At 41.4% G+C, this 24,659-nt stretch overlaps 1 protein-coding gene across 2 annotated transcripts in view; it reads right to left on the bottom strand.

Moving 5' to 3' along the window:
* LOC131218486 (probable LRR receptor-like serine/threonine-protein kinase At2g16250) overlaps nt 1–24,165 on the bottom strand; it is a 47,139-nt gene extending 22,974 nt beyond the window's left edge. Inside the window, exon 1 of one of the 2 annotated variants that reach the window (XM_058213039.1) lies at nt 21,532–24,165. In XM_058213039.1, the coding sequence (XP_058069022.1) occupies nt 21,532–23,516 (1,985 nt within the window). In that variant the 5' untranslated portion in view covers nt 23,517–24,165. The remainder of the gene's footprint in view (nt 1–21,531) is intronic. The other variant, XM_058213038.1, reaches the window with a different exon arrangement.
* Between the last annotated feature and the right edge of the window lie 494 nt (nt 24,166–24,659).

Here is a 24,659-nt window from a genome sequence, read left to right as displayed (position 1 = left end):
TAAATAAGAATATCATCAAAGTACACCACTAGGAATTTTTCCATGAACGGCCTCAAAGCTTGTGTCATCACCCGCATGAAAGTACTGGGTGCGTTAGTCAAGCCGAAGGGCATGACCAACCACTCATACAGCCCATCTTTCGTCTTAAACGCCGTCTTCCACTCATCTCCTGGGCGTATACGGATTTGGTGATATCTACTCTTGAGGTCTATCTTAGAGAATATAGTGGACCTGGCCATCATGTCAAGCATATCATCAAGTCTAGGTATAGGGAACCTATACTTGACCGTAATTTTGTTTATGGCACGGCTGTCCACACACATGCGCCACGTGCCGTCTCTCTTTGGCGTCAACAATGCAGGCACGGCACACGGGCTCATACTCTCTTGGATGAAACCCTTTTGCAGAAGCTCATCAACTTGCTTCCTCAACTCTGCATGCGTTGCAGGGTTCATCCTGTAGTGAGGAAGGTTCGGTAGAGTAGACCCTGGGACAAGATCAATGGCATGTTGTATGTCCCTCATAGGTGGCAACTCATTCGATAAGTCTTTAGGAAATACATTACTGTATTCCTTGACTGAAATCACCTCACGGGGCAACTCTGATGGAACCTCAGGTGTAATTTCTCTAGCTACAAGGGCATACACCATAGAATCCTCCTTAGCCTCTTTTTCAAACTCTCTTGCGCTGATTATATGTAAAGACTTAGGTTTGGATTTCCCCACTTCTCTAGGCTCACTTGCCTTCTCATCCTTCTTCTTCCCTAGTGTATTCTCAGGTGGCATGGGATTAAGTTTGATCTTTTTACCATTATACATAAAAGTACACGAATTCGAACGGCCAAAGATCGTGACATCATTATCAAATAGCCACGGTCTACCTAGGATAACATGTCCCACATCCATAGGTAAAACATCACACCACAGGAACTCTTTGTATGACCCAAACTCGATGGGGACTAGACATTGTTGGGTGACAGGTAAGGATGTCTTGTCAACCCAAGAAACTTTATACGGGTCTGGATGAGGTGTGGATTTCAGTTTTAAGTGATCTAAGGTGCTAGTAGAAATCACATTCTGACAACTTCCACTGTCCACTATCACCTTACAATTCTTTTCACCACACTTGGCAATAGTGTAGAAGATAGTGCTTCGACGCCAGTCAGCACTACTTCTAGACTGAGCTAACACACGCCTGACTACTGCAAGCGTTGCTTCTCCATCCACTTCTTCTTCATCAGTAAGTCTTCCTTCAGGGTGATACTCTTCAACTTCATAATCACCCTGGTCATCTCCACCCTCGTGGGGCTCGCCTATAACTAAGGCTCTCCCACGGCTCTTCGTAGGACACTGATTAGACATGTGGCTAAGGTTGCCACACTCATAGCACCTCACTTGGCTCATGTTACTAGGACCGGCACCAAGAACCCCTTTGCCCTTGTCCTCCCTAGGCCTAGACGGAATGGTCGCCTGTGCCCTAGGTTGACTACCAATATTAGGTCTAGTTCCTTGGGAACTAGATCTAGCACTGAAGTCTCGGGACTCAAAACGACGAACGACATGAGCCTTCAGATATTGCTCTAACTCCTGCACGACTTGATATGTTTTATCTAAGTCCGTTAAGGGCCGAGTAATAAGCTCGCGCTGAAGATCCGCACAAAGGCTCGTCTTGAAACGCGAGAGCGTTACTAGAGGGTCTTCTCGGATATCACATCGCATCACATACTCTTCAAATTTAGCGATGTAGTCAGCGGCAGGCATTGACCCTTGGCGTAAGGATTGCCATTAGTCAAGGAGCTTCTGACGGTATGAGAGAGGAAGGTACTTCTCCTTCAACTTCTCTTTCATCTCATACCAATGTGTGATAGGGGCTCTACCAACTCTCTCTATCCTACGCTCGGTGTTGGTCCAGAAGAGCTTGGCTTGACCCACAAGCTTCATCTTAGCAAACAGCATTTGACGGTTTTTCGACATGCCATACCACTCACAGTAGTGGTCCATGTCAGCAACCCAGTCAAGGAACGCCTTGGGATCCAAGCACCCATCAAAACTCGGGGCCTCAACTCTCACACTCTTCATCGCACGCTCATCTGGATCATAGCGGTCTTGATGACTACATGTGGCTCGTGCCTCTCGCATCACACCACGACCGTTACCACGATCTCTATCCTCACTACCACCACGTGTAGCAGCGCGTTCTTCAATGATTCCTTCCACTTGGGAGTGCGCATCTTCCCCTACAGCGGGGTTTTCCTTTTGGGACGCCTCTAGTTGCTCCACCTTAGTCATGGTAGTGGTAATTTGGTTCTCCAGGCGGGCAAACTCACGCCTTTGACCCGCTTCTAGGGCGGTTATCTTTTGTATCAATTGAGCAAGTTGCTCAAATAACTGCTCATTATTCATAGTAGGTTGAAGTCCGAAACCTCTACCTCTTCTCGTGGGCATACAATGAAGACTTGAACCAAATTCTACCTAACTAGACTACTAGGTGTTATGATTCTCAAGATGAATGCGATGAATGCAAAACTACTATGAACTGACACAATTAAGTTGAAACAGGAAACAACCTCAAATCTAGAAATTTTTCCAGATTAGGAACTTTCTAAAATTGAAAACTTTCTAAATCTGGAACTTTCCTAAGTTAAACCTAAAAATCAAAACCCTAATTTGATAACTCGATCTAGACAAAAACCATGCAAGCCTAGGCTTTGATACCAAATTTGATGCAGGACAGCCCTAATTATGATGCATGCTCATGGAGATAATTAAACAGCGGAAACAAAAGGAATAAATGATCTAAAATTCTAACAGTAATCATCATAACTGAGAAAATCATAAAGGAAACATGCAATGGAGCGGGCCATCACTACAACCATGGATTATGGAATTCAATTACTACTTAGGTTGGATCCGGCGAGGGATGAGACCTCCCAATCTTGCATGGTCACACCCAATCGATCAATGAAGATCACTAGTCCGAAGAACCAAGAAGTTTCTCGGATTAGGGATTTGAGAATTTGGGGATTTAGGGTTTAGATCGATTCTCAAGATTTTGATCGAAGAAGGATTAGCCAAAACTGGAAAATAGAAGGAAGAAAATTATTACCTTCAAGAAGTTGGAGGGGCTCAAGAAGAAATTAGAAGAAGAAGATCAAGGGGAGAGAAGAAGCACCATTAGAGAGAAGAGAGGAAGGAGGCAACCAAAGGGTTTGCTTTTCATTACTCAATAGTTAAAATTCGAGTTTAGGGCTTTAGCCCACTTAAATAAGCAAATAAAGATATAAAATTACTAAAATACCTCTAGGATAAGCAAATAAAGACATAAAATTACTAAAAGACCCCTAATTAAGTCAAAAATGCGCAAATAACATAAGTATGGGAAAGTTTGGGCGCTCGATCTTCTTTCTTCAATCTTCCTTCATATGTGTCTTCCTTAAGTGGGGTCTTCTATATGTCTAATCACATGTGAAAGGTCTTCAGCTCCTCAATAGTCGCCTATCCACAAGGACGGCACTTGTGGTTGGCGCTTTCTTCGTTGGTACACCTTGAATGCGCTTGTGTCCGCATCAACATGCTTATGTTGCTCATTTGCGATGTCCCTAACATTACACAACATAAACCCATGCAACATATTTTTATGAAAGACAAGGACAACATTTAATGACATGAACATATTAGAATTTTATTTTATTTTTTTTAAAAAAAAGGAGCCACCGCTAGAACCACAGTTCTGAAAGGGGTTGGCCTGGAGGTGAGAGAAAAGTGCCTCAAGGCAAGGTGGTAAGAAAATGCCCCTAACAGCTTGAAGCTCAAGCCTCCTATCGTAGAGGCACCCGCCTTGCTAGAGACAAGAGGAACAATTTTTATTTTTAAAAAAAACTTCTTTTGTTCTTTTTGTTTGTTTTGGACATTTTTTCCCTCATTTGGTTCCGTTGTTTTCTTCCTTTAGAGCCTATTTGGATAGAGTGCAAACTAGGAAAAAGCAAAGCAAAGCAACCATGTGACATACGCAGGAGGTAAACTGACATTAGCATGCAAGGGGAAGCAAACCCTTTGCACCTGTTTGTTTTGTAAAAGAGAAATCTTGAAAATTGCTTTTCCTTTTTTGAGAGAAACATCAATTTATTAAAGAAACAAGCCAAGCACGCAAAAGAAAACAAGATAACTAAAAAAATAAAGAAAAGATTTACAAATTTGACTTCTTTAACAAAAGAAGCCCATCCCACCATATTCCACCAAATCTCCCTAATGACCTCTTCGACAAAAGAACTTCTATTTTGAAAAACCCTCCTACTATGATGTCCCCAACTGATGCGGACATCAGTGGTGCATCCTTTAGAGTGTACCAGAGGAGGAGGCGTCACCAACAAAGTATCGAAGCAAAGGAGTTGATGTAGATGGATGCCAAGTCCATCAGACCCATTTTATGAGGCACTACGAGTGCAAGAGCAGCGTGACCGCACCCTGACCATAGGCCCATGGGGAGGGTTTCACACCCTGTCGCGCGGGTAATTTAGTTGTAGGCATCTTTTTGTTCTTTTCCTTGTTTTCAAGGGCTTTAATGCACTTTTTGTTTTTTTCTATGGCTTATATATACACTGTGAGAAATCCTATTTTATTATTGAATAAATGAGAATTCGTATGCTTTCTTCCTCCTTTACCAAAGAGATTACGGTTTTCGGATTGACCCTTGGGTGTTGGGGATTCCAACCCGGTTTCAGGTTTTCCTTTTTTCCATATCTTCAAGGTATAGGAAAAGGTAAGAATCAGTCGTCTTCTTTTCTTTGATGCCCTAGAATCTGTACTTTCTTTCATCTCGAACCCATCTCTTCTTCACCTCTTTCGTTCTTCTCTGGATATTCCATTTTAGTTTGAATGAAAAAGAGGGATGGCTAGTCAGGAGAATCGGATCCAAACTTGACTGTAGACTGGCTTATGCTAGATCTGGAATATCCTCGTATCTTTAGGTCCTCCCTTTTTACTGTTTACATGATTTTATGCTAAGGGGCATGATCCTGACAGAATGATTTCATCTATATGTTGAGATTTGCTTAATCCCCCCAATTGAAAACAATTAGTTGATTAATTTTATTATTTGAATCCCTTCAACCTAATTATACATGCATCTAGGGTTAGGCCATCACATGTCCCTGCATCACCAAAATGAGCATCCTCCAAAGCAATTTGCCTACTTTTCTAATTACCCCTTGATGTCAGGCCCACATCAGCTCCACGGCCGATCTTGGCAATCACCAAATCAATATGGAACAATCCCAGAAAATGCTCCCAAACCTTAGGAGCAAAAGAACAATAAATAAAAAGGTGGCCATTGATTCCGCTAATTCCATAAACATAAGGCAAATGTTGGGCAAAATAAGAGATGTTCTTTGCAAGTTATCGCATTCACTTATTGCCCACTAACCACCCAAACGTCGCCACCCAAGGAGCACCATAAAACCAACAATAATACCAGAAGGACTGGTTACAAGGCGTATCATTGCATCAGACAATAAACGGATATAATCGAGAACCGAACCAAGCTGTGGACATGCCAGGTCAAAGAGTTTGTTTCCTAAATCGTGGGAATTCTATCCATTGAAAGGCCAACAGGCTCTGCCATCTCCACAATCTCATCATATAACAAATTTTTCCTGCAAAGAGGAGACCACACCACTGAACCGCCACAAGACAAATAGCAATCCTTTTCCAATATATCTTTATCTGAAGCAATACGGGCTAATCCAAGAAAGGATAGAATGAGAGCCTGGTCTCCACACCAAACATCAGTTCAAAAACGAATCTGACTTCCATTCCCCAAAGAAAAGGAAGTTCCTTCATGCAACAAATGTTCAATTGAGGATATCGCCTTCCATAATCCAGAAGCTCGACGTAAGGAGAAAACGTTTCACCCTCCATCCATTCCAGTCATAACTTCTCTTCGTGCATCTTCACAAATGAGAATTTCTGTTTTCATTGTCATGAATTTCTATATCAAATGGTGTCTTTACTGTGGTAAGCAGACTTTAAATGTCTTAGAAAAATAGAACTTACTTCAACTCCTTGTAGTGGAGGAACTGTGTGCATAGCTTTGAGCCGTGTGTGGGGGGGGGGGGGGTGTGGTGTGGAGGTGGGAGGGGTTCTTTGATGTAAACATAGATTTTAAATTCTCTCATTTCCTAACCACATGCACACTTCATGTAGAATCCTGTATGCATCTAATGCATTTAAGCTATTATTGGAGCCGAATTGAGATAATAAGTTATTGGCAGGGATGCCTAGTATGTTTAGAGCATTTTCGAGAGCTAAACTTGGCAAAAAGCTCAGCTTTGGGAATTTAGAGAAAGAAGTTGAAGATAGGGGTGACAATCATGGTTTGCAAATCATTTTTTCCATATCAAATCATTCACCAGTGATACGGGGTTGTATTGCCTCATATTGCCCCTGTATCAGGCTGATACAGCCATATCATTCATGGACAATACGTACTGGTATCGGATGATATGTCAAGCCTTGGTGGCAATGGGCCAGGCTACGGAGCAGGGGAACGCCCTGGCCCAGCTTTGACCCTAATCAGGCCAAAAAAGGCCTTGGTCCTGTAAGGAAAAGACTGAAACAATCAAGGTTTGCAACAGTCCAACTCCAGTGTACGATATTTTTTATTATTATTTATTATTTATTTTTTATGGTATCCCCCCTTCCATAACAAGTTCCATTGTACAAATGGCTTTGATCATTGAAACGAGACTCAAGATCCCAAAGTGCCTTTAAAGTACACATGCAAATTGAATGGGAACTTGTATTTGTATAATGGTGGTGGGCTTGATGATTGGACCGAGCCAATGGGTCAGTTGGGGCCATTCATCATTAGCCCAGGACCGGGCCTAGATTTCAAGCTTGACCTTGACCCTCCTGGGCCAAGTTTAGAGGTCCAAGCCCTGGTCCTACAGGGCCAGTCTGGGCCGTCCAGCCCATTGCTACCCCTAGTCAAAGATGAAGTAAAAGGAAGTGAATACCTTCCTTTGTTCTATCAAGCATTAAAAGATCCTGTCTTACTAATAAAAGAAGTTAATTCCTTCCATCAGTAAGATGATCTCCCATCATCTTTCCCCTCATGTTGTTTTGCAGTTCTTTTCTTTCTTTCTAATAAACTCTTGTTAATGTCCAAAAACAAAGATTGATGTATATTTGCACAAGGTGTGAACAAAAGAGGCAATAGCTTCGAAAGCGAGAATTGGGAATAGTTTGTTTCAAAATGTTAGTATAGCCAACTAGGAAGCAGGAACAGGAGTCTGAAGCATGATACGAAGCACAAGCAGCTTCTTCCTTTTCCTCTTCCTCTTCTTCTTCACAAGGTGTGAACGAAAGAGGCAATAGCTTTGAGAGCAAGAATTGGGTATAGTTTGTTTCAAAATGTTAGTATAGCCAACTAGGAAGCAGGAACAGGAGTCTGAAGCATGATACGAAGCACAAGCAGCTTCCTCCTCCTCCTCTCTTCTTCATGGCACAACCAGTTGACATTGATGGATTGGAGAGGGCATTGCAACCAGTTACAGCTATCAGAGGTTAAGAGATCGGAACTGCAGGAATTTCTCCAACTCATTACGAGTCTGAAATTAATGTTGAGGTTTCCATTGCATCCGTTTAGTCATTATTGTACTTGGCAATTTGTATCAGTAGAATCCACTTCTCTCAAAAAAAAAAAAAACACGAGTAGAATCCACTTCTATACAAATCAATAAAGTGAAATTCATAAATGACAGTATGCACCTCTCATGCCTCATGCATGATACGTTTCATTGTTTAAACTTTATTTTTTCATTTCTTTTTTACTCTTTTCCATTCTTTCCTTCTTTTTTTTTTTTCCATTTCACCTCTCTATTTCTAAATATTTACACCTTGACTTTGAGGCTTACAACTCACATCATCGCCTCCAGTATTGCCAGCAGGCCCAGCACTTTTTAATACTTCAGTTAGAGCTTCTTCTTCTTCCTCTTCTTTTTTTGAAAGTTAACAGCAATTTTATTAAAGAAGCACCAAAAGGCGGCAAAGAATACAAAAGTGCAAAAAACCAAACACCCCACCTAGCAAAGAACCAGCTCTCTCATCACTTTTACAGCAATCCCACTCCCTTACAAATCCCCAAGCCCTGTCTACAACCCACTCAACACTATGGCTAGAATTACAGAAACATCTTCCGTTTCTTTCTTCCCATACCGCCAAGAAGCCATCTTATCCTCTCCAATTTGCATGCCATGCCACGCCACAAGCAAATCACCAACAGATCTTGGCATGACCCAAAATATATTGTATCTGGAGAGGGCAGCGTTTGACACCTTAGATGCAAACAGGCACTGGATGAAGAGTTGATTAACTGATTCTGAGTCAGCCCCACACAGCAAGCAAACATTGGGTAAAATCATCCCCCTTTCTGGAGATAATCCACCATTAAAATCTACTCTCCTAACAAGCCAACAGAAAGCAGCAACTTTTGGCGGAGCTGCATAGGCCCAAACATGCTTAGAGCATATTCTGCAGGTACTAAAATGCAACAGAAACACTGAAGCAACTGTCAATAGTTTCTCTTCAACAGTGAAGATAACGCAACCAGTTCTCAAGAATTTCGGCTTGAAAAACAAAGAAACTTTTGTTTTCTGCCAGCAAATTGATATTCCGACAAGTGTCTGAATTTCAAAATTCTCAGATGATTAACAATCACCACATTAGCATCCTCAGACGATTAACATCACCAAGTTAGTTAAAAAATTCATTAATACATTATATCATCTTTTCTTCTCCTCGAACGATGTGTGAACCAGTCCCAATCCCAGGTAAGCAGTAGGGTTGATTTCAGGTCAGTAGATAGAGTTGACTTCAGGTAAGGAGTAGGGCATAGAACTTTTGCAAAGCAATGATGAAGATTCTTGTTTCAAGTACAATTGGCAAAGTCATATTTGTTAAGCTGATCCCAAAAGCTTGGAAAAGTCTATGATGATGATGGTGGCAACTCAGGATTTGTAATTTTTATCCATAGGCACATCCTTTACAGGCCTTGTGACTACATGGTGCACAATCTTGAAGGATCATGGTTGCTGCCACCCTTGTACTTGATCATGCTTCACTCAGACCTTCAACCCTGACTCCAGGAATTCCTTCTTTGTTTTAGCCACGAATTAAATTTATTTTTGTTGGCAGCCACAAGTGTTTCTAACATTTACAAAGTGCACTGTGTTTTCTCCCTTGTCCCACTGCCATTCCGCCACATTGTATCAATTCCCATATCTTGTCAGCAACTCCCAATATGGGCACATTGTATCATATCGAATTCAATAATTCCCATAGCAGCCCTTTGCGCCAATTAATAACCAACACCTAATCATAACTCCCAACATGTGCACGCAAGCAAGGGTCTACAAGGTACAAGAGAAATGCCATATGTAAAACTCCAAAAAGCCTAAGATCAAGATCAAGAGGCTACATTTTTTGACAAAATACGGAAGCCTTAAAATGGCGTCACCTCATACTGAGACAAGATATGCATTTGACGTGGATATGAAGGTCACAAAGCGTTCAGCTCCATACATCTCAAGATGTCGTACATTGGCTAGGAATCAGAAATTTAGGCACATTCACAGATACACTTGAGGTCTAAGATCAACAGCTATGGATCTCCTAAAGTAGCCTACATCATCACAAATCCTCATCAACTACAAGTAGCACATGTGCTTGCGCAAGGAGCAAACTCCCTCTTAAGTTGAAAATTTCAATGTCTTTCACAGTGATTGATGAGGACATTCGAGCACTGGTCTGAGTATACCAAAGGAGGAGATCTTTGGCCCCAATTCCAGCATCTCTATGGTTAGAAGATCATTATATGGGGCCCGGATCGAGGACGTAGCCGCATTGGAAGACCCCACATGCATGTTTATGCATATTTGAAGACCCTACACTGGGAAGATGCATGTGGGCTGCATATAAGAGCTTATTGAACACATCTAGACCGTTGGATTGAGTAGACGCTTTCATCGGACCATTGGATTTCGCGCGTTGGATCATTTGGACCGTTGGCCCTTCTTGATCATTGGTCCATCTTGGCTGTGGACATCATGGGACATTAGTTTGGTTGTTTTCTTAGTTATTTTATTTATTTTGTGGGTTGTTTTATGTTTTAGTTGATTTATGGAGTATTTTGGACATTTTTTAGCCATAGGAGTATTTTTGTATTTATAAAAAAAATAAAAAAAAACACCCCAAAAGACTAAAAATGGAATTCCCTAGCATTATTATGCATTGAAATAGAATTTTCTTTCTTGCTTTGAGCAAAGAAAAACCTCATGTGATTGGAGATGGTGTGAAGCCATGGAGTAATTCCAACTTATCTCTCTCTTATTCTCTTCCTTCAAGGTATTCCCTTCTCTTTTCTCTTCTTTTATTTCACAAATTAATCCCTATGCTAGATGAAAGTTCTACCTTCCATAGGTCCTAATTGATTAATATCTTCTGAGATCTCATTACGGGGTTATTGTTTGGTCCAAACTCGGGCATATTTAATACTAGAATTCTTTAAATCTGAGATAGATTAGTTTTATTTTGTGCTTTGATTTCTCTAATTAATCCGCTTTTTGATTTTATTGCTTCATCTTTAGCTTAGACCATCCGTCTTGCATCAAAATTTGGTATCAGAGCCTAGGATTTAGCATAGGATTCTCATGTTGCGTTTAAGGTAGATTTTCATATTGTTGTGTCTAGGATTAGTAGCATTTCCATTCTAATTACATTGCACCTAGAGTCTTTAGTTCTTAGGATCCCCATTAGATCCCCAGTTTATACCCACTTGTATTGGGCGTGGTTTTGGTCTATATTCCACAACGAGTTTGGAATAGCTTACCTGAGGCTATCAATGCCATAAGAAACCGTCTTGCGGCCCTTGAGGCCCAAGGTAGGACCACCAATAGTCAATTGGTCGCGACTAATACTCGCATTACCCAATTGGAAGCTTCACTCCAGGCAAACTCTGACAATGGGGAAGATGACCAATCTCAAGTAGGAGGTGAAGTTGGAAGAAACCAAGTTGGAGGGTGTGGAAGAGGCCATGGACGAGGTGTTGGATGTGGTGGGGTGTGTACCTAGCCACCCCTTGGAGAGTATCAAGATCACCATGATCCTAACGAGCGAGTAATGAAAAGCATGAAAGTTGAGACTCCGAGTTACAATGGTCGCTTATACCCCAAGGTCTTCTTTGATTGGCTTACGGACATGAATCATTATTTTGAGTGGTACAATATGTCTGATCGCCTTTGGGTGAGGTTCACCAAGATGAAGTTGGTGAGCCAAGCCAAGTTGTTTTGGACGAATGTTGATCAGAAGATGGAGAGGTTTAGAGATGACCCGATCTCACTGTGGGCCGAGATGAAAGATATCTTAAAGGAAAAGCACATTGCTCTCTCCTACCACCAGAAGCTTTTGGATTATTGGCAATCCCTTTATCAGGGGTCAATGCTCGTGGCTGATTGCATCGCCAAACTTAGTGAATATATGATGCGTTGTAAAATCGAGGATGACCCATTAGTGACCCTTTCTCATTTCATAATGGGCCTCCGATCCAAGCTTCGGTGTGAGTTCATTCCCTGCGGCGTCAACACCCTAGAGCATGCCTACCAAGTGGTGCAAGAACTTGGGCGGTATTTGAAACTGCAATTTGTGAGGCGATTTGACTCTCGCGAATCTAATGTCAAGGCCACTCCCCAAGGAGCTAAGCCTAATTTTGGCAGTCAATCCAAAACCCTACTAGTACTCAATCCATTAATAGGGATGTTAAGAGCAACGGCTTAGGTAGTACCAGTTTGAAGGGAGGTGAGCATATGTGGTGTTACAATTGCCAAGGATATGGTCATTTCGCATACTAATGCCCTACGAAAGAGTGAGATAAGGCCTTAGCAATTAGTGAGTTTGATGAGGATGCAAATGATCAGGGCAGTGGCGAAGAAGAAGAATATCAGCCCGAAATTGATGCTAGTGACGACGAAGTTGAAGGAGTTGAGACCGTGCCACTTACAGTTATCAGATGCGCATTAGCCCAGGCTAAAGAGAGTGATGATTGGCGCAAGAATTCAATTTTCCACATGTCAAGTGTGGTGACAAAAACTGCAAGATGATAATTGATAGTAGCAATTGCACCAATGTAGTCTCCACTAACACCGTATCTCGTTTAGGTTTGAAAACTGTTCCTCACCCTCAGTCCTATCGGGTTTCATGGGTTGATGCGTCATTAATACCGATTTCTCAATGGTGTCTTATTCCCATTTAGTTTGCTTCCTACAAAGACACGTTGTGGTGTGATGTTTTGCCTATGGACGTAAGTCACATCATTTTGGACACACCTTGGTTGTATGACCGTGATGTGACACTATTCGGCCGTTCGAATACGTGTTCATTTATTCATGAAGGTAAGAGGATAAAGCTAAATCCTCTTCTACCCGAAAGCACCCCGGAGAAGGAAGACGTCAAGAAGTGTAACCCAAAAGATGTGAGGAAGTCCCAGCCTAAGTCTCTCCACATAACGCCAAAGAGTTTGAAAGAAAGACTAAATGTGATTCAATGGTGTATGCCCTAATGGAAAGAGGTTACGCCCGAGGTTAGTGTAGAGTTTGAAAGGGATGAGCTTCTTAATATGGATTTCATGCTTGGGCTACCCAAGACAATCAGAAAGCAAGATTCCATCTTTGTGGTGGTAGACCACTTTTTGAAAATGGTCCATTTTCTCCCATGTTCCAAAACGCCTAATGCCTCCAACATTGCCAGGCTTTTCTTTGGAGAGGTGGTTCACTTGCATGGTTTGCCAAAGACCATTGTGTCTGATAGAGATGTAAGATTGCGAATTATTTTCGGAAGACACTTTGGCATATGATGGGTACGGGACTTTAGTTTTCGTCGACATACCATCCCTAAACTGACGGTCAAACAGAAGTGGTTAATCGTAGCTTAGGAAACTTGTTACAATGTCTTGTGGCCAACCATATTAGGACCCGGGATTCAACTTTACCAGTCGCAGAGTTTGCATATAATAGTTCAGTCAATAGCAAGGTGTCCCATATCGGTATCGGTTGGCGTAACGGTGCCCTCCGAAACCGATACGGATACGGGAGCGTAACGGCCCGTAACGGCGCAAATTTTTTTTTTTGCCAAAAAAATATGAAAAAATATGGATTAAATCCAAAATATTCTAAGCATTCCAAATATGCATTCATTTATAAATTGGAACATGTTTATGTTGGTGTAACGGTCCACTCTTTGGTGAGAAGATGTATCAGACTGTCTAATTAATTTTTTAACCAGGTAACTTGAATATGACTACAAAATTCATATATTTAATTTTTTAAATATGTAATTTATATACTTAACATCTTGATATCATTTCTCCCAATAGTTCTTTAAAAAAATGAAATTAAATTCAGGTAGATGGCGTTGCCAATTTGGGGCTGACTTGGAGGACCAATTTATTCTCCAAATCAGCCTTAAATTCATGCCATTTATTGTCATTATCCCACTTATAAATTGGTGGACATTTATTGGATAGTGAATCATTAAAAAAAAAAAAAAATCAAAAGGCCCTATTTTAAAAAATAAAAGTTCACAAATTAACAATTAAAACTATTCAAATAATTTGATTTTGGCATTGTGAGTTAGCAATTGCAGTCCATAATTTAATTGTCAAATTTCAAGTTAATATATGTCTCGTGTACAATTTTTTAAGGCTTGAATTAGGAGGGACTCGGATGTAAAGTGCAGCACACGTGTCAAAGTTTTTTGGGCCTCACCCGTGATGAATGTGTTATATCTACACCATCCATCCATTTTGCCAAATAATTTTAGAGCATGAGCCCAAAAATGAGGGACATCTAAAGCTCGGGTGGATTGCACCGTAAGAAACAATAATAATTAAACATTCACCGTTAAAAATTTATTGGGGGCTAGAAAAGTTTTAAATCAAGCTGACATGTGTGTTTTCCCTTCATCCACGTCAATATGACCCAATTAATAGGTTAGATTGAAAATAAACATTACAGTGGACTTTAGGAAATTTTTAATGGTGAGCATTCTATAACCACTATTTCCTATGGTGTGGTCCACCTGAGATTTGGATATTACTAATTTTTTGAATCCTGACTTAAAATGACGTGGCAAAATGGATGGACGATATGGATAAAATATATATATTATGGTAGGGCCCACTCGGGTCTGATCTGATTGGATGGAAAATAAACGTTACCGTGCGCCCTACAAATTATTTAACCGTGAAAATCATGATCCCTGCTGCTATTTTTGATGTGGTCCAGATGATCTCTGGATATAATTCATTTTTTCGCGGGTGCTCTAAAATGATCTCTGAAAATAGGTGAACGGTGTAGATGTAATAAATACATCACTGTGGAGCCCATATAACTTTGATCTCCTTTGAACCGTTCATACAACTCGGAGCTCAAGGAGTGTCAGCGCTCGTCTTTGCATGACACGTACCTACAGCAGTCAGCTGCTGCAAATAAAATAAAAAAAATGGAGAGAGAGGGAAACGAAAAGAAAAAAAGAGGGAAAGAAAGAAAAGAAAAAAAGAGGGAAAGGGGGAAAGAAGAGATTGAGAGAGCGAGAGAGAGAGTGAGAGAGAGAGGAAGAAGAAGAAGAAGAAGAAGAAGAAGAAGAGGAAGAAGAAGAAAAGAAAGGAAAAAAAGGTAAGGTTTTTTTTTTTTTCAGGGCCCGTAACAGCTGTTACGAGTCTGTAACGGCCGTTATGGCCCGTAACGGCCGTTACAATCACAGAAATCCATAACGGCCGTTTCGACCCCGTATCGCGTAACGGGTCCCACCGTTACCGTTACGCATCGGCCGTTACGGCCGATACGTAACCGATTTGGGATACCTTGGTCAATAGGTCGATAGGCATGAGTCCTTTTGAGGTAGTGCATGGTTACAAGCCTAGGCCCTAGGAAGCCTATAGATTTCATTCCCATGTCAATCTCCATCAAAGTCCGCAAATGCATTTGCACGGCATATTCATGATTTGCATGCTGAAATCAAGAAATGGATTAATGTGAGCAATGAAAAGTACAAAATATATGTTGACTCTCATCGCAGGTTTAAGGAATTTCAAGTAGGGGAATATGTGATGGTTTGTATAAGGCTAGAACAGTTTCCGCAAGGGACAGTGAGGAAATTACAAACGCTTAATGCAAGACCTTATAAAACATTGAAAAGATTGGGAGCTAATGCATATATTATAGATCTTTCACCTGATATGGGCATTAGTTCTACATTCAATGTGGAAGATCTTGTGTCTTTTAACGGTCCAGCATCTCCACCCACTAGCCTTTCTCCCGACCCACACAATGACCCAGATCTCGATCCTTTCCACAACCCATGGCTCTTGCCAAATCAGTCTTCCTAGCCTTTGCCTCATTTATCATCCATATCTACCAAAATAGAAGAGATAGGAGGTATCTTGGATGAACAAGTGGTTTCTACCAGACATGGAGGTTACCAAAAATATCTTATTAAGTGGAAGAATAGGCCAAAGTCAGACAGTACATGGATTACAAAGACCAATTTTTAGAGGCTAGATCTCCTAAAGCATTATCCTAGTTTCATTTCACCAGAGACAAACTCTTCTCAGCCAAGGGGAGTTGATGAGGACATCCCAGCACCAATCAAAGTATACCAGGGGAGGAGATCTTTGGCCCCAATTCCAGCATCTCTATGGTTAGAATATCATTATATGGGGCCCAGATCGACGACTTAGCCGCGTTGGAAGACCCCACATGCATGTTTATGCATCTTTGAAGACCCCACACTGGAAAGATGTATGTGGGATACATATAGGGGCCTATTGAACACATCTAGACCGTTGGATTGAGCGGATGCTTTCATCGGACCATTGGATTTCGCACGTTGGACCATCTAGCCCATAGGCCCATCTTAATCATTGTTCCATCTTAGTCGTGGACATCATGGGGCATAAGTTTAGTTGTTTTCTTAGTTATTTTATTTATTTTGTGGGTTGTTTTATGTTTTAGTTGATTTAGGGGGGGTATTTTGGACATTTTATAGCCATAGAGGTTTTTTTTTTTTTTTTTAAAAAAAAAAAAACATCGAAAGACTAAAAAGGGGTGGGTGTGTGAATGCCCTAGCATTATTATGCATTGAAATAAAATTTTCTTTCTTGCTTTGAGCAAAGAAAAACCTCCTATGATTGGAGATGGTGTGAAGCCATGGAGTGATTCCAACTTTTCTCTCTTATTCTCTCATTCAAGATATTCTCTTTCACTTTTCTCTTCTTCTATCTCTCTATTTCTTTCTTTTCCTTTTGTTTGCACCCAAATTCCATCCCCATCATCTCAAAACCATCTAAACCTATACCGTACCCAAACCGTACAACCGTACGAACCAAAACCCCCTTGTCCATACAATCGTACTGACATAATCGTACAGCCAGCCCAGTTCCCCATTATTTCCATCTTTTGGCCCTTGATCCTTCGAACCCTAAATCCTAAATCCCCAATCCCTAAATCCTAAATCTCTAAACCCTAAACCCTAATTCCCAAATCCTAGTCTCCCTAATCTAAAACCCTAATTCCAAAATCCTAGTTTCCCTAATTCAAATTCCCTAGTTCCCAAATTTAACCCTAACCTACCAAAACCCTAACAAGCACAGGTGATCCCCTTTAAATTAAGATTAATCCCAATGCTAGATGGAAGTTCTACCTTCCATAGGTCCTAATTGATTAATATATTCTAGGATCTCATTACAAGATTATTGTATGGTTCGAACTCGAGCATATTTAATACTTGAATTCTTTAAATATGTGATAGGTTAGTTTTATTTCGTGCTTTGATTTCTCTAATTAATCCGTTATTTGATTTTATTGCTTCATCTTAGCTTAGACCATCCATCCTGCCTCAGTGATGCTCAACCAAGGTACCTCTGAGGCAGATGTTCAGGAAATTATGACCATAAGGCAACCTTATGGAGAAATATGCGAAATAAGTAGTCAAGAACTGCATTCAAGAGCCGGACAGGAGTGCACATGGGTAGCAATGGAAACCATGACATCTACATAGCCCCCAAAAATGGAAGTCGATGAAATACTCACATAAATTGAAGCTAAACACAACAAAATTGTGATGTCCATTGAAACCCAATCAATCTAAAGTATGACAAAACAAAGGCCCATCACAATTGAGAAAAAGAATGTTGAATCACTCTATCATAAATCACAGTCAAGAATGCGGATGCACAAATCTCAACCTACACATTCTACAAGATAGCCTCAAAGATACATACTCAAGTAGTCATGACCCTAAAACTACCTTTAGGACAAAACATAGAATTATTTTCCCAGCACAACTAAAATAGTGTTCAAGATCAAGAATAGGAACACATGGATCCTAGCTAGGGGTGTACATCGAGTCGAACAGAGTCGAGTTGGCCTCAGCTCGACTCGGCTCGGCCACTGGCTGACCTCAGCTCGAACTCGGCTCGGCTCAGCTCGGTTCGGTCAGTAGCTCGGGCCGAGTTCGAGCCAAGATCGAGCCGAGTTCGCCATTGAGGCATTTCCACAAACACCTGGACTGCACCTTCAAAATCCCTCTGTATGTGAAACAGAAGCAATGGTTTTATAGGTATTTTATCAAACACCTTCTAAGCAACATAAAAACCAAGAAAAACCAAGAAAAAAGGGTATTTATTTCATGTACATACCTTTCTTGCCACCAGCCACACTTTGTTAAGCCATTTTATCAAACGCTTGGTGAGCTACATCAATGGCAAAGTAACTGAGTCACCGAACTGGTTCGATCCGAGTTCGATTCGAGCTGGATTCGATCCCAGTCGAGTCGAGCTAGGGCCTGCTCGAACTCAGCTTGAACTCATTTTCGAGCTCAAAAAATCAGCTCGACTCTGCTCAAACTCAGCTTCGAACCGAGTCGAATTGAGCTTTTTCGAGTCGAGTCGAGCGAGCTAACCGAGCTAGCTTAGTTCGTGTACACCCCTAATCCTAGCCAGTGTTCGAAATATCGATACTATCGGCCGATAATATCGGTATCGCAGTCCAACGATACGAAACCCTCAGAAAGATCTTAAAATTTTGAAAAAAATTACACAACATTTTGTATCGATTAATATATTGATAAATATAGCATAATATCACCAAATATCGTTTGATATTATGAGATATCAACAATATTACAACTCGGGGATGTTGGGATAGCATCATTATCCAAAAAAAACAAAAAAAAAAAAAAAACTTTCAACAGGTAGATTCGGTACCGGTAGAGGAGATTGCTCTGATCGGAAGTTGTATTTGTAGGGCCATTCGAATCAAAGCAACAAAATCTCTGATTTGGGAAAGATTCGGGCGAAATCCGTCGAAATTCAGAGAAATCACGAAATCCGGAGAAATCCTCGGTGAAATTCAGAGAAATCCTCGATGAAATCTGAAGAAATCCTCGGCCAAATCATAGATTTGGGGGAGATTTCAGGGTTCTGGAACGTCAGAGCCCTCTCTCCTTCGAAAAATAAGGAAGGGCCCCTAGCCCTTATTGCAGGAATCAGATGGGTTGGTGTATCGCACACAACTGACTTGAATGGTGTGTTGACGTCGCCAAGTTCTGTGGGTCCCATCATGAGGTATATGTTATATCCAAACGGTTCGTCCATTTGGCGAGCTCGTCGTGTAGCTTGAATCAAAATATAAGACAGATCCAAAGATCAAGTGGACCACATTGAAATAGGTAGTGGGAGATTGAATGTCTACCATTGAAACCGTTTTGAGGGTCACAGAAGTTTTGGATAAATATGATATTTGTTTCTCCTCTTCATCCAGGTCTGTGTGACCTCATGAACAGATTGGATGGAAAATAAACATTATGGTGGGCCCTACAAATGGTTTTACAATGAGAATCATTATCCCACTTCTATTTGTGGTGTGGTCCACTTGAGCTTTGGATATGACTCATTTTTGGGCTCATATCTAAAATAATCTCTCCAAATGGATGAATAGTGTGGATATAATAAATACATTATTTTGGAGCCTATGTAACTTTGATATCCTTTGTACAACTGGAGCTCGACCAGTGTCAACGCTCATCTTCGCACCACACATACCCACACCAGCCAAGTCACTGGCGTGTGGTACACCAGCCAATCCATACCGTCCATTCATTTTCAAGGGTAATCTTAAGGCATGAGCCCAAAAAGGAGACATATGTAAGGCTCAAGTGTACCACACCACATAAATCGTGGTGGCAATGATGTCCATCATTGAAGCTCCTTAAGGCCCACCATGATGTTTATTTGCCATCCAATCCATTCATAAGGTTTGACAAACCTGGATGGGAAAACACAAATATTAGCTTGATCCAAAAAAAATTTGTAGCTCCACAAAAATTTAATGGTGGTCATTCAACAACCAGTATTTTGTGTGTTGTGGTCCACCTCAAATTTGGATCTACCTTATTTTTTGGAATTGATGGTGTTGATACACCATCTTATGTCAAGGTAACCCATGGTCATGGTCCCATTCAAGTTGTTGGTTGCTTGGATACCTCGATGTATGTATTGCATATCAATTGTCGTCCATCTACTTGGCCTGCTTATTTTATGGCATGGTCCCAAAAATGAAATAGATATAAGTTTCAAGCAAATCGCACTATAAGAAACAGTGGTCATTGATCCCCCACCATTGAAAACTTTCTAAGGTCTATTGTTACCATCCAACCTGTTGATAAGTTCACACGGACTTGGATGAAAGGAAAAAACAACTATCAACTTGATCCAAAAAAAATTGTGGCCCACAAAAATTTTATTGAACAATCACCACTATTTTGTGTGGAGTGGTCCACGTCTACCTAAATTTTGTATCCGTCTCATTTTTTAGGCCAATCCCTAAAATCAGGTTGCAAAATAAATGGACGATACGGATGTGTCATGCATGCATCGAGGTGGGCCCTATTGTTTTCAACGGTAGCATTAATTGATCAAAGCCTTTTGCGGCTCCAAGAAATTTTCGATGGTAGCATCAATTTCAACTGTTTTAACTTGCATAGTCCACATAAGTTTGAATGAAGTAAAAAAAAAAACAATTATCAGCTTGATCCAAAACTTTTGTGGCCCACTAATGGTCGATCACCATTGTTTCTTATGGTATGGTCCCCCTGATTATTGGATTTGCTTCATTTTTTGGATAATGTCCTAAAATGATATGGAAAAATGGATGGACGGGGTAGATATTGAATACAAACATCATTGATAGGTATGTTTTCTAATTTCTACTACATCTTTTGCTTTTGAATGCATTAGTTATGTTTTCATACATATCTTTATACATTTATAAATGTTATGCATCATATTTGAATATAGTTTACCTTAGTTCAATCAGATAATGCATAACTTAGAACCCTATACAAAAGAAATTTATTATGTGCACTTATTTTTTGAGATTTTATGATTTAAAAGTATGCATTAAGGTCTTTTTAAATAATTCTTGAAGTTTCATAAAAAAATTTAACCATTTTGCCGATGTTTCCCCATGTTTCCCAAAGAGTGCGATAAATTACGTGATACAAACGATATATCTCATGCGATAACCGATACGTATCTGTATCCCAAGGTTGCGATACCGATATTTCGAACACTGATCCTAGCAATGGAAAACATGACATCTAAATGGCCCCCAAAAATGGAGGTTGATGCAATCAGTCACATATAAAATTGAAGCTAAAAGCAACAACATTGAGATGTCCATTAAAACCCAATCAATCTAAAGTAGGACAAAACAAAGGCCCATCACAATTGAGGAAAAGAATGCTGAATCACTCTCTATCATAACTCACGGTCAAGAATGCGGATGCACAGATCTCAACCTACACATTCTACAAGGTAGGCCCAAAGATACACGCTCAAGTAGTCATGACCCTAAAACTACCTTTAGGACAAAACATAGAATTATTTTTCCAGCCCAACCAAAATAGTGTTCAAGGTCAAGGATAGGAACACACAGATCTTAGCTACCATTTATACGTGGTGCCATCCCAACTGTTGATATGATCATTAAAGCAATAACAAAGAATAGTCGCAAAAGGGCACAAGGAAAGCTAGCCCAGTGTTTCCAAATAAGTCTGATTATCAATTAGGAGGACGTTAGACTCAGCACCGCAGAAAGCATGCCTTGCCAAAATTTTCTTCATGCCCTACTTTTTACAATGTGTGTGTGTGTGTGTGTGTGTGTGTGTATTCCAGAAGTCTGACAACACAGTTGGTGAGAATTGTTGCACCCTTAGGTGAATGAAAACCACCACCAACCCATGCATTACCAGGTGAGTTAGCAACCTCTTCATTAACAATCCTACTTAAGTTTGCATGCGAAAATATTTTCAAGATGAATATGAACGAACAAAGTCTCACAAATGAAATTCGACAAGAAGCACACAGATTGTATTATGACAGTTACCAGAAAAAGAAAATGAGGAGAGGGAGGTCATGAAATACCTGTGAACGAGGGGTGGAGCACATTCATGATGTAGATATGTTAGAGCCTCGGCTGCTCCTATTGCTATTTTTAGCCTAGTTATCCAATCAAGAGACTGCAGGCCATCATCTTCCTGACTGGTTTTCTTGTACAAGGCATTTGATAGGTCACCATTTGGCATGTATTTGTAAACAAGGAGCTTCTCATTTTCATGCTCCAAACAGTGCCCCAATAATGGGACCAATCTGGTATGAGAAGCCTTGCTGAACATATCTAATTCTACCATAAAAGCATCCTTCTTGAATGTACGCATGTCGATTCTCTTAACAACAACTGGAATCCCGCCATCCAAGATTCCTCGATAGAGATCCCCTGAATGCCCATGCTTGATAAGATTCACATCCCCAAAATTCACCGTTGCTCGAAGCAGCTGCTCGTAGGTAAAGGCTTCTCCGAGGCTGGAAAAGTTAATGGAGATCCCCAAGGGTGCCAGACCACCTCCTGAGGTAATGGTGTCTGCACTGACTTCTCTCTGATCGGTGGTTGTGCCTCTTCCACGCTGGCACATGCACAGCACTACAATCAACACCAAGAGGGCAATAAAACCAAGACCCCCAAAGACACCTGCCAGTATGAATTTCAAGTGTCGGTTGTTCTTATGGCCGGGGGTGGATGGAGTGGGGGGTTGGGTCGTGTTTGGGCCTCCAAAGCCATCAAAATTCAAGCCTCTTGCAGCATAGAATGATGTGCAGTCAATCAAGCTCCTCTGATTAGATGAATTCTGCAGGCAGTTGACGTTATAAGAAGCATTCAAACCATTCCAGTCAGGAACCCTGCCTTCAAAATAATTATTGGACAGATCAATAAAACTGAAACTCCAAAGCTGGGGAGGCAGAGAGCCATAGAACAGGTTGTGCGAAAGATTGAAGGAGGCTGTGGCGATGGTGCTAGCATTTGCATTCGAGGTAAGGTTTGGAAGGGTGCCTGTCAAGTTGTTGTAGGAGACATCAAGTAACTGGAGCGAAGCAAGACTGGAGAAGAAATTCCCTGGTAATGTACCAGTGAGTGCATTGTTCCCAAGCGCCATTCTCTGCAAATTCCTCAGTGCTCCCAAATCGGTGGGCAACTCCCCCATCAGGGAATTGAAGCTGAGGTCAAGTTCAATCAAGAGAGAGAGGTTGCCGATCTGGGTGGGAATTGAACCAGTGAGGCTGTTGTTGGAGAGCACGAGGGACCGTAGGTTGGAGAGGGCCCCAATGGAGGAAGGGATGGGGCCAGAGAGGAAGTTGACGGAGAGGTTGAGGAGTACGAGAGAGCTGAGGTACGAAAGGGTTGAAGGGACAGGTCCAACAAGGGAATTCTGGGAGAGATCCAAGACGGAGAGGTTGGAGAGCTGACCAAGGGAATCGGGGATATTGCCGGTGAGGGCATTGCCGGAGAGATAGAGATGGGTGAGGCTGGGCAAGGTTCCAAGGGAGGAAGGGATGGAAGAAGAAATGGAGGAGGATCGGAGATCAAGGACACGGAGGGATGGGAGGGACTGACTGCCAAACCAGGAGGGGATGGGACCAGGGAGGGGGAAGCGGGTGGAATTGAAGGAGTCAAGGAAGGTAAGGTTGGAGAGGGCGTCAACAGAGAAGTCGGGGTTGAGGCGGCCAAGGCGGGTACGGCGGAGGCTAGAGAGGTTGATGGCAACGACACGACCGTCAGCTCGGCAGCTGATGCCAATCCAGGAGGAGCAAGGATTGGTCTTTCTAGGCCAGTCTCTGCTCCTAAGGCCTAAGGAGGAACGAAGGGAATAAAGGGCAGAGAGTTCGATAGAAGAAGAGATTACAGGAGGCTGCTGCTGCTGCTGCTGAGCAAATGAGGACTGAAGAAGAAGAAGAAGAAAGAAGAAGAAGAGGGAAAGGGAAAGGGAAAAGGTAGTGAGTGAGCGAGAAAGAGAAACCTTGTGGAGACGAGCTGCCATTGTCATTATCATAGGAATCATCATCATCATCATCATAATAATAATAATAATAATCTTCTTCTCCGTCTCCTCCTCTTTCTTGAATTTGTCTCCTCAGACCATTCCATTGCAGAATCTCGTTCTACCTATCTATCATTCAAACTCTTTACTCCAACGACTCTTGTTTTTTTTCATCTCTACTTTCTCGTCGAGCAGCAGCAGCAGCAGCAGATCTGTTCTTGATTCGCCCTCTCTCGCTCTCTCGCTCTATCTATGCTTTGATTTCTTTTTCTTTTTCTTTTCTTTTTTCTTCTTCTGACAATAGAGAAGAAATAAAAATAAATAAATAAATAAAGAAGTAAATAAGAGAGAGGGGGAGAAGGGAGACTTTTCTTCTTTATGGCATCACAGGCAGCTAATCTTCTTCTTCAACCCATCCAAAAATAAATAAATAAAGAAAAAAAATAGAAGAAGAAAGTATTGGCTCATTTAAACGCTCGCATTAATGCCAAAAGCCAATCCCAACCGATCACTCTCCTTCGCCGGAGCTGCATTCCGATACTTTTGCTGCCTGCTGACAGGAGAGCGCAACCGGTGCCGGTATACCTCAGGTTTGACCTCCGGTTATCCCGCCAGCCAGCTATACCTAATCCTTCTTACCTTATTAAACTCTACAACACGATTTTCTTTCCTTTCCACCCGCCTCCTTTTCTTTTACCCTACTCATGTGGACACATGCCCTCGGGACACTATGAATAAGTTCTGGTGCTCCTGCTTGCAATTTAACACTAACATACACAACGACCTATTGACGCATGTTGCTCGTTACGCTTCAACACACGTTTCACGGGCTACCATGCAAGAATCTCACCATTTCTAACAAGGGAAAATGTACCGTGAAGTCCTACCTCGTGGAGCTTCCCACGAGCTCTGTGGTTTCCACCGCGATTTTTGTCGGATATCCGACCCCATCAATCAGAGCCGGCTCAAAAGCTGGGCTCGGATTAATTTGAAAAAGTTTAAGCTTTAATTAGTTCAAAAAGAAGTTCAAATCAAACAAAGTCCCCTAGTCGTTTAAAAATACAAACAAAAACTGAGGTAGCACCGCCTTCGCTCTGCTTGATTCAACTTGGTCTGTTTCAGCTTGATTCTGCTCGTTGACCGTATGTACACTATTCCCTGTGGTATAATCCACTTAAG

Source organism: Magnolia sinica, chromosome 11 (genome assembly GCF_029962835.1).
Source record: "Magnolia sinica isolate HGM2019 chromosome 11, MsV1, whole genome shotgun sequence".
Taxonomy (NCBI): domain Eukaryota; kingdom Viridiplantae; phylum Streptophyta; class Magnoliopsida; order Magnoliales; family Magnoliaceae; genus Magnolia; species Magnolia sinica.
The sequence above is the reverse complement of the archived record's forward strand: the minus strand, read 5'-3'. Positions and strand labels throughout refer to the sequence as shown.